A 15,045-nucleotide genomic window follows, 5' to 3' on the forward strand; every position below is an offset into this window, starting at 1 on the left:
CAAGAAACATGGTCTTCAAAAATTGTAAACATAAGAATGTTGCCCAGTGACCAAGCATGATTCCAAAAGACAGGTAATGAAGCAGCAACCACTCCTCCTGACAGGGAAGTGATGGGCTCATCTTGCAGAATGATACAAACATTTTTGGACATGGCCAATAAAGAAATTTATTTTCCTTGAATATGAGGATTTATTACAAGGCTTTTTTCTTTCTCTCTTTTCCCATGGAGAAGAGGGAATGTGGGAAAGAAAATAAATGCTTGTTAATTGGAACGAAAAAAAACAAAAAAAACAAAAACTTGTTTTAACTTAAAAAAGAAAAAAAGTACATAAGGGGGTAGAATCCTGGGGTTGGAGTAGAGATCTTGTTTCAGACATTGATTCTGTATGACCCTGGATTTACTTTAATCTCTTTGTGCCTCATGACAAAATGGAATAATAGCTGATAAATGTGGAAATATGTTGAGAAGAATTGCATATGACTCCGCGGTGAACACCCCCTTGCTCCCTTGCAGGGCCGCCGTCCAGCCCCTTCAGAAGCAAATCCTAGGTTTAGCTCACAGCTTCCTCGTCTGCTTGTTCCCGGCCAGATCATCGGGAAGCTCCGGATTTAGAGAGGAGCCGGGGCGCAGGCCGAGGTGACTCTATAGACTATACCGGTGCCGGAGCGGGAGCCGGTGCCGGAGCTGGAGCCGGAGCCGGGAGCTCCAGCCGGGAGCCTGAGCCCAGATCCAAGGTTAGGCCAGAAAGCTGAACTCCTGGCTCCAGCATGGCGGCTTCATCTGTTCTGGGCGCCGTCCTGGCTCGGATTCTCTTCTATCCGACACTTCTGTACACCCTGGTGCTCGATAAGGTGTCAAGAGCCGGGCACCGCGACTGGTACCACCGCATCGACTCTACGGTGCTGTTGGGCGCGCTGCCGCTGCGCAGTCTCACGCTCCGGCTAGTAGAGAAGGAGAATGTCCGAGCAGTGATCACCATGAATGAAGAATATGAGACGAGGTTCCTGTGTAACACTTTTGAGGAATGGAAAGCAGTTGGAGTAGAACAACTGCGTCTCAGCACAGTGGATATGACTGGAGTCCCAACTCTGGAAAACCTAAAGAAAGGTGTCCAGTTCACACTCAAGTACATGGCCCTGGGGAAATGTGTCTATGTTCACTGCAAGGCTGGGCGCTCCAGAAGCGCCACCATGGTGGCGGCCTATTTGATACAGGTGTATAACTGGACTCCGGAGGAGGCGGTGAAAGCCATTGCTGACATCCGTTCTCACATCCAAATCCGACCTCGGCAGGTAAAGGTTCTCAAGGAATTCCACAGGCAGGTCATGGCTGAAGCAGAAAAAAACAAGATTTCCCAAAAAGAACCAGCTGACGAATGAAGTAGGAGAGCTGGAAAGAACTCTTAAGACCTTGTAGCTCATAACAGAATAAACAAATGCATTCCTTGGGGGAGGAGGGAGAAGGAAAAAGAATTGCACAGCTTTAACTTATATTGGATTACTTGCTATCTAGGGGAGGGGGGGTAGAAGGGAGGGAGAAAAATGTGAAACACAAGGTTTTGCAGGGGTGACTGTTAAAAACTATTTTTGCATGTATTTTGAAAAAATAAAAAGCTATTATTAAAATGGAATATCAGCATTGTTGTAAGAATCAAATCAGATAATGTATGTAAAAATATAGTATAAATAGAAGCTGATGCAATTATTATTACTAATACTTTGTAACTAATTGACTGTGTGACAAGCCACAGTCTTTTTAGACCCATCTTCACTTATAAAATAAAAGCATTGGACCAAATCTCTAAGCTGTGATCCTATGATTCATAAAATTGATTATACTGGGCTGAAATCAATAAGATGAAATTTGATGGAGATAAATGTAAAGTTTGGCATTTAACTTTTTAAAATGAATTGCATGAATAATTGACAACAGTTCTTATTTTAAAAAAATAAAAGAAACAAACACTGAGGCTTCCAATTGACCAATATGACAAATATGCTCAATATGACAACCAATAGTAAGATAAAGCTGCTAAAAAAGCTAAGGAAATCTTAGGCTATATTAAGAGGAAATATAGTGTCCTAATCATAGGAAGCAAAAGTTCCATTATACTTTGCACTGGTTCCATCCCACATGAAGCAATGTGGGGGCTATATTTTAAGAGATTCACTAACAAACCAGAGTGTTACCAGAAGCAGGTTACTGGCATAGTAGGGAATGGAGATTTCTTGTGAAATAAAGAACGATAGAACTGGGGATTCTTGGGAAAACTAAGGGGAAGATAACTTTTCAAAGGGAAAGTACTGAAAGACACAAGTAATTGGGAAAGAGAAGTTTCTAAATCATACAGCAAATACTCATGGGAATCAGAAGGATCTTCCCATGGAAGAGGAGCTCACTTGTTCTTTGTCACTTCAGGGAAAAGAACTAGGGTCAATGTGAGACAATTAAAAGGAGTAAATTTGACTCAATATATGAATGAACTTTTGCTTGTTTATCTAACCATTAGAGATGCACACTATTGAAATGGGCTCTTCATAAAGCCATGATTTCCCCACAAGTGGGTGTGTTATTCATACCCAGGTAGAATGACTGTAGATGAGACATTTTGTAGTTGGGATTTTTTTCATTGGTTAGTTTAGGCACCTCTAAGCTCTCTTCCAATTCTGTAAGCTTGTAATGCTATAAAGTTCTTATTTAGTGAGTTAAAAGATAGATATAAAAACTTGACTGGCCCCAAAGTGAGACTTAGAATAATGGAAGCATAAATTTAGAGCTGGGCAGAACTTTAGAAGCCATCTAGGCTTAAAAAGGTTAAGTCATTTGTCCTGCATGCATCAGAGTCAGAAAAAGGACTTGAACTTGATCTTGAGTTTTCTGATGCTTACTCTCTCCCCTTTCTATAGAAGCTGCCTTTTAGTTTCCAAAATTGTCCCTCTAATACTTGTTTTTTAAAAAGATTCAGCACTACTGTAGCAAAGTTGCTTGGAGGAAGGTTCTTTATAATTCATACAACATAAATATGAATTATTTTAACATTATTGTTGGTATAACTCCACATCATTATCTATGTTGTTAACCATAAGGACAAAGGTAGAGAACGTTGCAGGAATCAGTCTTTCCTCCCATCATCTCTCAAAAAAAATCATTCTCTTTATTTCACTATTTGTTGAATGCCTTGACACCATCAAAAACTGGATTCAAGTCTTTCACTGACATATAGCTATCATTTAGCTATTCTAGAGAAATCTAAGGCTAAGGGATGACCTGTTTGAATAGAAGTTCTCTATATCAAGAAATTCCATGTCCATTTCATACTGCTCTCTGATACATAGTTCAAAAAAACCTCTTCTCTAATAATTTACACCACTATGCCATTGGGATCTTTAAAATACAATAATGTGCCATTTCAATATTTGCATTTCCAATTCTATTCAACTATAAGTGTTTATTTTATTAAACTTAGATCACTATTTTGACTCAAATCAGACCAGTTGTGTGGGCATTGCACCAGAACACAGAATTACAGAACACATGAGATTGAAACTTGAGACTCAATTTTCTCCATTTTGATGAGTTAGAGAAAAAAATAGACTGATTTATTAAAAGCTGGGTAATCAGCTTAAAATCTCTAATAACATGCTTAAACCAGTAAAGGAAACATTTAAACCATTACATTCTCATCAGACCCTTAGAAAAAAATTCAGGGAAAACTAAATGATGAAAAAAAGACCCAAAGACAATTTATTTCTTAATTTTCATTTAGATTTAGTAATACAGATTGTTTTAAAAATATTTTGTATGACTCCCCGTTCATTTTTTCTGGTAAAGAGATAAGTTTGTTTGGAATATTATTTTTATCTAAAAAAGATTGTTGTCCTTCATGACAATTAAGAAATTATGTTTTTGAAAGCGGAAAAAAATTTAGTTTCATCTTTTTCTAGCAAAGTAGCTTTGTTAAATATACCAGCCCACTAGATTTTCTCAGACCTTTCCCCATGCAAAATAATGTCAAAGGAATGATGCATCTGGTAAAAAACAACACTTACAGAAAGAGACAGAGAGAGAGAGACAGAGAGACAGAGGCAGACAGACAGGCAGAGACAGAGATACAGAGACAGAGAGAGAATACTATGGATAATATTTTTTTAAATAATTTTTTATTGATAGAATGCATGCCAGGGTAATTTTTTACAGCATTATCCCTTGCATTCATTTCTGTTCCGATTTTTCCCCTCCCTCCCTCCACCCCTTCCCCCAGATGGCAAGAGTCCTTTACATGTTGAATGGGTTGCAGTATATCCTAGATACAATATATGTGTGCAGAACCGAACAGTTTTCTTGTTGCACAGGGAGAATTGAATTCAGAAGATATAAATAACTCGGGAGGAAAAACATAAATGCAAGCAGTTTATATTCATTTCCAGTGTTCTTTCTCTGGGTGTAGCTGCTTCTGTCCATCTTTGATCAATTAAGGCTCTCTTTATCAAAGAGGTCCACTTCCATCAGAATACATCCTCAAACAGTATCATTGTTGAGGTATATAATGATCTCCTGGTTCTGCTCATTTCACTTAGCATCAGTTCATGTAAGTCTCACCAGTCCTCTCTGTATTCATCCTGCTGGTCGTTCCTTACAGAACAATAATATTCCATAACGTTCATATATATGGATAATATTTTAAATTATGATTAAAATCTTTGAGAACATATATTGTAGTGGATAGACCTCTGGCCTCAGGGACAGGAAAATGGGGGTATAAGTCCTGTCACTGGCACATATAAAACCACACAGCCGTGTGGTTGGCCAGCACTCTAGATATCAAACTGAAGAAGGAGATCCCAGTGAGTTGCATACTGATTTAGAAAACCACAACTTAATATCACCAATATTATATTTTATTTATGTTTATTGTGTTAAACATTTCCCAGCTACATTTTAATCTGGTCCTTCTGGGACAGGATTCTTACAGACCTTGATCTTGACATCTTTCTAAGCCTAAATGCTACAGAGGTGAGATTACCTGAATTAGCAGAGAGAGTTTATTCACTTGGGAGCTCCTTATAGCATTTAAATAACAGTCCCAGTACTTGTCCCCCAACAAAACCTTTATTGTTCATAGATTGATTTCTTTAACTTATAACCTAATATTTCCCCCAAGTCTGTGGGTCTCTGTTCACTGCTATTGGACAAACGGTTACATAACTGTACTTATAGGGGGAAAAAAGATTTTGTGCAAAATCTAGAGTGCAATACTATTTCAAAGTATGATTCTTTTTGTACAGCACAATAACTGTTAGGACATGTATACTTATAGTGTATTTAATTTAAACTTTAACATATTTAACATGTATTGGTCAACCTGCCATCTGAGGGAGGGGTTAGGGGGAGGGAGGGGAAAAATTGGAACAAAAGGTTTGGCAATTGTCAATACTGTAAAATTACCCATGCATGTAACTTGTAAATAAAAAGCTATAATAAAAAAAAAAAAATCTAGGGTGCAAGCTAGATGGTTCCTGGGTTCTAAAATGAAGTAGTCACTTTCCTCCCACTGTTCTATCTCAGCTATTGGTGAAAATCTGGTAAAGTATGGCAGCTTGTCTTGTTATTTCTTCTATCTTCTAGAACAATTCTTAATCTTTTTTTGTGTATATGTCCTGGGGCCCCTTTTCTGTCTATGGATCTCTTCTCAGAATCATGTTAATAAATAAAAAACATAGACTTGTCAAAATTTTTAAATTCATGAACTCCAGGTTAAGAATAATTGTTCTAAAGAAAAAAAATAATGTATAAAAGTAACAAGGGCTTGCCAGTTGGGGTGCCAGTTTGTGTCCCTTTCCTCCAGTTCTTCTAGTACTTTCTCAGGGTTGAAGCCTCAGGACAATTATCATAGCCAGATATTAGTTATCAGAGGACATGAGGGTTCTACTTTTTGAGAAGTGAAGACTAAATTATCCCTTTTAAGAATGAATCATCCAGATTTTTAGACCCACAGAGGAGATCTTTGTTACATGCTTTATGGACGGGCTCATCAAAGATTAGAAAGCTTGCTTACCAAGGCTGCAAGAATATTTTAAAAATTAGTTTTCTTTCCTCTATGGCCAAAGATGATATATTGTTGCAACTTCAGTCTTGGCAAAGGAGTTTTGGTGTAAATATTTTAAATTAATAAGAATTCCTAATTAACATAAAATCATAGGCCTCCTCTTTTTGGATCTTTTACATTTCCTACATAGTGATAAATTTCTGTGAGACTTAACTTCAACATTCAGAATAGTAGGATTCAATTGGATTTTGATTCTTAAGGATTTCCTTTTAAAAAGAACCTCCATTCATTTCATTATGTCAATTTTGAATCATCTACATGAAAAACTAAAGGGAAAATGTTGCCAATTAGATAACATTTTTTTTTTGTCAGTCTCTTGGATTTGATGAAACTGAAGGGGGTTGAGAAAGCATTCTTTAAATCACAGCATCATTGATTTAGAGCTCAAAGGGATTTTAACATCCATTGACTCCATCCCTAACCCCCTCTACTTTATAGATGAAGAAATTGAGGGATAGACTTGCCCAGGGTCAGCCATTAGTAAATGTCCCAGGTAAGATTCAGATTCAGGTCTTATTTCCTCTAAGTCCTACACTCTCTCCTAAGTTGTCACGTGAAAAAAGGAATTCTCTTTATTCTATTTGGCTTCAGGAGGAAAAACTTGGATGAGGGAGTTGGAATTTCCCCTAGAGCTAGGGCTGTGCCATATTTATCTTGGTGTCTTCCTCTGTGAATCACAGAATATCAGTTTGAAAGGTTGTCAGAGGTCATTTAGTCCAAACTATACTTTGAACAACAATTCTCTCCCCAACATTCCAGAGAAGTGAATGTAAAAACTCTGCTTAAAGATCTGTATTACACTGTAGCACTACTTTCCACTACATTAGGAGAGTTCTAATTAGGTTAGGAAGTTTTGATTTTAGCCAAGATCAGTCTTTACAATTTTACCCTTGTTCTTCCCTTTGCCTAGAAGAACAAGACCAATCTTACTTCCATATAAAAACCCTTCAAGTGTTTGAGGATAGATAACATGTATATCCCAAGTATTCTCTCTGCAGGAGAAATCCTCAATCTCTTTGTTTCTAGTGTTCTAACAATGACAACAATTAGACCATGTGCTTGAGATATACGTGTGTGTATGTATATATATATATATATATATATATATAATATATATATATATATATATATAATATATATATATATTTTTTTTTAATTAAAGCTTTTTATTTACTAAACATATGCATGGGTAATTTTTTCAACGTTGACCCTTGCAAAACCTTTTATTCCAAATTTTCCCCTCTTCCCCCAACTCTCTCCTCTAGCTGGTAGGTAGTCCAATACCCATTAATTATGTTAAAATACATATTTACTCCAATATATGTATACATATTTATACAGTTATCTTGCTGCACAAGAAAAATCAGATCAAGAAGGAAGAAAAAGAAAAACTGAGAAAGAAAACAAAATGCAAGCAAATAACAACACAGAGAGTGAAAATGCTATGTTGTGTTCCACGCTCTGTTCTCACAGTTCTTTCTCTGTGTGTAGATGGCTCTCTTTGTCCCTGAACAAGTGGAAGGGTTTGAATCATCTTTTGAGGTATTTTAATTGTCCTGCTCACCATTCTCTGAACACTTTCCTGTTTATCATTGACTCTCCTAAAATGTGCTGCTCAGAACAGAACACTCCAGATGTGATGTGAGCAGAGCACAATGACCACCTCTGCAGATGATTCAAACCAGATTGAGGGTGACTGACAGGACTCAAACCCATCAGTGAGTTAAGGAGAAGACTTCCCTTGATGGAATGGGTGGATGAGGACAACCTCCAACAATCATGAAAGTGACCGAAGCAGGGACTTTGGAGTGTTTAGAGCTTGGTCAGATATTGAAGATACTAAAGTCTTCCACTATATCTCAGGCCATTCCCGGTCATCTTGACTTTTGTATTGCCACTGGACTTTGATGACTCTGGAAGAGAGAGTGAGGCTGACAACTTTGTACAATTCTGCCTCTCTTAATTCCAATTCATGCACAAGTCAAAATATAATCATGTGATATCACTGGTCCTCTGAAAATAAAGGATAAACAACAACTATCAAGATCTTATTTGGAATCTACCTTTGGAATCCATTGTGTCAACTCTCTTAACTTTTTTGTCATAGGTAACAGCACATTCTTTTACCTATAGAGCAATATATGTAAATTTGATAACTGTCATCTAGGCATCTACATTGATAATAAAACTATTAAATCACTTATAAAACAAATCCCAGAGGCACTTCCTAAAGTTCTCCTCCCAAGTTAACCTCAAACTATTAATAACTTACTTTTCTTTGCATTTGATCATTCAACCAGTTCTGAATCTGTTTAAATGTACTATCATCTTGTCCTTGTACATATATCTTTTCTACAAAAATATTATGAGAAATTTTTTGAATATTTTGTTAATGTCAAGATATAATATATCTACAAGACTTCATTGATCTATCAATCTAATTACCCTGTTTTTAAATAAGGAAGCAGCAATCACGCTGGCTTTTGATAATCACAACTTCCTTTTCTAGATGCTCATTAACCATTCCTTTAATAAAATTTTTCCTATATCAGAATCAAGCTCAGTGAACTATCATTTGCAGATGTGGCTCTTTCTTTTTTTTTTTTTTTTTTTTTTAAGTCCCATCCTGTAGCACCTCAACCATTTTCTAATTTTTTTCAAATATTATAATCAGTCACTTAGCAGTAACTATGCTCAGTAATTTCAATACCTTGTACTTCATAAGTGTCACATTTTTTAACTCAAGGGCATGTTAGTATTGGTCAATTTCTCTCTAAATATCTTGGATTCGAACTTTCTGTTAGTCATTTTTATTCTGTTCTTTCTAATCCAGACCTTATTCTCTTTGGGTAAAACAAAAATTGAATAGCTTTGTCTAGTCTCTCCTATATCTCCTGTTATCATAGTCTGATCCATCCCTAGCAGTAGGCCCTTCATTTATTTGATCTTCTTTTTCCTAAATCTAGCTTTTAAAATCCCTTTGTTTCATCTTTGTTTTTTCCAGCCTCCATTCTAGTGTCCCTGTCATTATTTTTGCAAAGCTATACCAAACTTCTGTGACTATACTCACTTGTCTGCCTTTCTAAAATTTGTTGTCAATGCTTTCTCTGCACATCCATGTTAGTGTCTTTTTCAATAACCATTTTCATCAGATGCTTATCTTTGTGTCTTCAGAATTTTATTCTTGAGTTTTCAATTCACCTGGGCTGGCTGCCCAATAGAATTTTAGGCCATAGAATCCTACCTATCTTTTCTATGATCTCTTTAAAATCTGCTTACCAAAAATCTAAAGTTCATGTCATCTTTCTTCTTAATAATCATAAATTCTGAGGTATGGACAAGATTCCTTTTCTTCACCTTCTAAAGGATTAGATGCTCCATGATGGAAGTAGATGGAAGTAGAGATTTGCCAGCAAGGGATCTAGCTTGTGCTACTCTTATTTTATATTTACCACTCTATCCCACTTCTTTTGGCTTATTGAAGCAGCAGGAACTGAAAATTGAATGGATTCTTAATAAGTAATGTTAAATGAATATAATGGAATATTATTGTTCTATAAGAAATAATGAGCAGACATATTTCAAGTAAAACTTAGAAGACAAATGAACTGATGCTGAATGAAGTGAGAAAAACATTGTACACAGTAATAACAAAATTATGTAATGATCAACTATGATGGACTTGGCTCTTCTCAACAATGTGGTGATTCAAAACTATTCCAATACATTTGGAATGAAAAATACCATATGCATCCAGAGAGAGAAAGATGGAGCCTAATGTGGATCAAAGCATAGTATTTTCATCTTACTTCTTTGGTTATTTTTTCTTTCTTGTGTTTTTTTCCCTTTTGGTCTGATTTTTTTTTTGCACAACATGACATATTTGGAAATATGTTTTAAAAGATTGTACATATTTAAAATATATCAGCTCACTTGCTGTTTTGGGGACAGGGCGAGATAAAAGAGGGAGAAAGAAAAATTTGGGACACAAAGTCTTACAAAAATGAATATTGAAAACTATCTTTACATATATTTGGAAAAATAAAATAATATTGAGAAAAAAGTTTAAAATGTAATTGGAGAATATTTGACCAAATAAATAAAAATATAATAGAAAAAAAAGAAATTTCAGGGCAATTAGTAATGAGGCACATCATGGGAATGAAAAGATATATTAGTTTTTATTTTCTGCCTCAGAAAATCTCAGTGGAACATGTGCCTAGACACTGACTGAATCCAATCTGAAACACTAGATAAGATAGAAATGAATGGAATTTCAGAACCATAGAATCACAGAATTTGAAAGTTGAATGAGACTTTATAGATTATCTAATCTAATCCATACACATAACTCTAACTCACCTAAGGTTGAAGAGGGCAACAATAAACTCTTACAGCTGCTCAAGAAATCTTTTTTTATGGGTTACCAGGGACAAAGTTATGAAGCTAGTCTAGTCCCTAGGGATGTTGGCCAGGGTGGTCCCCTCTTAAAATTCAATGACACTTCCCAAAGGCAATGGCAAGAATAGTGACAATTCCAGAAAAGTCAAGCCAGTTGTTGGGAAATGCTGTTGTGAGAACTCACACTGAAGAGGTTTTCTCAGCTTTGATTCAAAGCAAATGACACTGAAGCCCTTTCTCACCACAGAGTGTGAAGTTTCCAGGGATTTATTCTTTTTCTCATTAATGCACAATTCTATGGGAAATTATATTCATTTATGTATGAGAGCTGAGAATGATCCTAATATAAAATTTTACTGTTATTTACTTTGCTATTCTGTTCAAATTAAGTATTTTGTTGTTAGATTTATGGTTCCTTTGTGGTTTGTTGATAGATTAAACACTGCCTAAGTCCTCCAGCTATATTCTGTCCCATAGTGAATATAAATATGTATGGTTCCAGGGGTGAAAGGGATACATAGTTCATGTTATTAAGGCAAGCCAAGAAGTCATTAGCTGCTCTGCTTTTGGCAAGGAAAGGGGTCCCAAAGATTCCAGATAACCAAACTACTATATTGTAACTTCATGCCAGGCCCATGTTTCCAGAGTTAAGTCATTTTTGCTCTCTTCTGTACATATGGTTGTAGTTTACTCTGGTGACAATATTAATTTGACCTCCACTACCTTCATTCAAATGCACCACACCTTCCACTTGCTAGATTTTGTCAAGTAAGTATATCTTCATATATATTGCTAGTCCAGCAAAGACCTGTTCCTTTTCAATAAAGAATTATCTTTCACTACCATACTCTAGCCATGAATCCCATTGCATTAACTCTCAATGAAAGCTGTGAAGTAAAATTTTCCTCCTTAACTTAGGCTCACTAATTATTCATGCTTTGTTTATTTGTGCATAGACATCTGAGGTCATGGATTTTATTGTCTCCCTTCTTGAATTTTGTGTTCTGTGAATTTGGGGATAGCTATAGTACTAGTCTCCTTTCCATTTTGTAGGTACTTTATATGGCAAGAGTCTCCAAAGAGGAGACTATGGTCTGATTCCTAAAAAGTCATTATTAATTCAATAAACATTTCTTAAAGGCTTATCATGTGGAGAGCACAATGCTAAGCACTAGGGATACCCATAAGAAAAAGAAAAAGAGTGTCTGCCCTCAAGGAACTTACAGTCTAATGTGGGAAGACAAGACACAAAAGGAAGCTGAACAGAGAACATGAACTTTCTGATAATTAAAGCTATCCCAGAGTGGAATGATTACCTCAAGAGATAGTACATCACTGGATAGCATTGGATAGTAAATTGCCCCATATTATACAAAGGATTCAGCATTAGAAGTTGGCCCAGATGATCTTAATACCCTTTCCTGTTTTGAGATTCTATAGGTCTAATTTATCTACTCTTTCTGGGTGGATGGAAATATATTTTTAAGACCTCCCTACAAGGAAATTCTACCACTTCCCTAGGGTGAGGCATTGAAATGTTTCATCACCCTTCACCATAGAGTTCTCCCTTGTAATTAATTAAAATCCCTAATTTTCCATTTAATATTCATTTATTTTATTCTGTACACAGTAGAGATGAAGAATAGCTATTCATCATTCCCTGGGTAGAAATCCTTTATATCCTTTATTTCTCAGCTTTTTTCCACTATCCATTTCCTTTATTGGCTCTGCTGACTTAAAAAAAAATTATATATATTCTATGGCAGTCAATTAATAAGAATTTATTAAGTGCCTACATCTCCTTAATCCATACAGCACCCAAGTCAGGATTTAGAGTCATTGGATTACGGATTTAGGGCTAGAAGGAATCTTAGAGATCATAAAATTTAACTCCCTCATTTTACAGATGAAGAAACCGAGGTTTAGAAAGGTCAAGTATGTTGCCCAGAATCATATATCTCATTAATGACAGAGGTGAGATTTGAATCCAGTTCTTCCCCAGATTTAGATTTAAATCCAACAGCCTATCTCCACTTTGTACCTTTGTCTCTCTTGACTTGAATGTGATTCCTTCTTGTGCTTATCATTCTTAGAAGATCTATAACCAACAATACTATGCCAAAAGCCTAAAAGAATTACTGTATTAGCCAGCCTTTAGGATCAGGCCTGGGGAATAGTGGCTTAATAAATGTTGATTGATTAACAGAAGATAATACAAAATTATCAGATAAATCTTCTATCTCTATTGGAAATTTTACCATGGTATTTTTTTTAAATAGCTTTTTATTTTCAAGTTATACGCATGGGTAATTTTACAGCATTGAATTGCCAAACCTTTTGTTCCAATTTTTTCCCTCCTTCCCCCAATCCCCTCCCATAGTCTTGTTTCAAGGCAAAACGTTGGAATTTCTAGGCCAATATTTCCTAAACTTTCCAGTAAGACTGAAAGAGGGAAAAGTAGAAAAAATAATGAAGTACGTCATATCAGTGAGCAAAACTCACAAGGAAAGAAATCAACCATGTTAGTGCAAAGGATGAGCAGCCAGGCCAATAAAAATATATTCAAACACACTATTGAAACAGGGAAGAAAGGAGATGGGCCAATGTGCCCAGAACCCAGGTACGAAGGCATCTTGGCTATCATTAGGTAGATTAAGGTCATATCAACTGCTTCAAATAGCTTTATATTAGAAAAAAAATGACCCTTACTTTTATATAGCCATGTAAGATGGGATAGGTTAAGGTAATCAAATATAAGAAAATAAAATGGAAAGAACTAGAATAATAAAAGTTAAGGGTTCCTTAAAAATCATCTAATCTGTCTTCACTCTCACTCCCATTAGACAGATGAGAAAACAGGTCTAGAAGGATAAAATAATTTTTTCAAGAGTATGGAGCAAATTAAGAATATAACAATAACTAAAATTTATTCCTTCTAACTTTCCTTCCAGTGTTATTTGCATGTAGATACATGACAGACAGCCCAAATAGGCAACATTTCTGTATGAAGAAGGTAAAGTTGCAAGGAAAGTCTATCTTATTTTGACTAAACAATGAAATCTTTATAACAAAGTCATGTGTTTTGACATAAGACTGGACAAAATACTGACCTAAAATCTGTTCACACATTTAAGAACCTCAACACTAACTAAAAGTTTCCCCAGGCATTAGCTATCTTAATATTTCAAAGATGTAATGCTTTTGTGTTTTATGGAAAATTCTTTAATTTGCCACATTATTAAAATGGGTATGGGATCCACATTTAATTGGCCATACTACTGTGGAGCTAGTTGCACATGTTTTCATATGTCTTGACCAAACTTGACCTATGGGAACACAGATACAGCTTTCTTTTTTTATCCTTTTTTATGTCCTTCTTTCCTCCCCTCTTCCTTCCTTCCTTCCTTCCTTCCTTCCTTCCTTTCTTCCTTCCTTCCTTCCTTCCTTCCTTCCTTCCTTCCTTCCTTCCTTCCTTCCTTCCTTCCTTCCTTCCTTCCTTCTTTCTTTTCTCTTCCCCTTCATTTCCATTTGCATCTTACAATGGAAAAAATATTGGCTCTGAAATCATAGGATGTGGATTCAATTATTAGCTGACACTTACTCTCCATGTAAGTCATAACTTCCCTGAGCCTCAGTTTTCTCTTCTGTAAAATGAAGAGATCATCCCAAATCACTTCTGAATTTCCTGACACTATTGGTTTATGTTCCTACTAACTGATTTCTCTCTAGCCCATCAGATATGCCATGTAACTGATCTGAATTGACTCATTTAAAAATATATCAAATAGATTTCGTGGTATAGACACAAAGATGGTTAAAGGACAAAGAAGGAATGTATTGAATGCAAAAGAGATAGGATGCTGATGCTAGAATCAGAAAATCAAGGTTCATATTTGCTCTACCATGAACTTATCTGACTCCAGGTGATTCACTTCTCTCAGACTCAGTTTATCTCTAAAATGAAGGGTTGGTTTAAGGGAGTTGTAAAGTTCTTTCTTCTTCTACACTTTTTATAAATCTTTGTATCTGTTCTTCTTGAGATAATCTGTGACAAAACTATCATGACACTCTCCCCCATAGAATAAATGAATGGAAAAAAAATATATTTTTTTTAAGTTCTAATTACATGTCATGCTTTCCCATAAGCCCTGGAGGGGCAGCTAAGTGGTGCAAGGAAAGGAAAACATGACTTCAAATCCAGCCTCAGATACTTACTAGCCGTGTGACCCTGGGCAAATCATTTAACCCTGTTTGCCTCAGTTTCCTCATCTGTAAAATGAGCTGAAGAAGGAAATGATAAACTACTCCAATATCTTTGCCAAGAAAATCCAAATGGGGTTACAAAGAGTCAGACACAATTGAACAACAGAGCTTTGAGAATATAAATTCAGTGGTGAAATAACCCCTGCCCCAAAGAGTTAAGGTTTTAATAGAAGGAAGCAACAGGGAAGGGATTTTGGGGACAGGGAAGAGGTTTTTCATTTAAGAAATCAAATAGATGGTAAATTAATCCACGGGGCAATTGATTGACACATC

At 35.9% G+C, this 15,045-nt stretch overlaps 1 protein-coding gene across 1 annotated transcript; it reads left to right on the top strand.

Annotated features, from left to right (window-relative positions):
- Window positions 1-769: 769 nt before the first annotated feature.
- On the top strand, window positions 770-1,381 carry LOC127561278 (phosphatidylglycerophosphatase and protein-tyrosine phosphatase 1-like). Its single transcript, XM_051996565.1, has one exon. The coding sequence runs from the start codon at window positions 770-772 to the stop codon at window positions 1,379-1,381; it is 612 nt and encodes a 203-aa protein (XP_051852525.1).
- Window positions 1,382-15,045: the final 13,664 nt, after the last annotated feature.

The sequence above is a fragment of the Antechinus flavipes genome, chromosome 4, assembly GCF_016432865.1.
Source record: "Antechinus flavipes isolate AdamAnt ecotype Samford, QLD, Australia chromosome 4, AdamAnt_v2, whole genome shotgun sequence".
Lineage (NCBI taxonomy): Eukaryota > Metazoa > Chordata > Mammalia > Dasyuromorphia > Dasyuridae > Antechinus > Antechinus flavipes.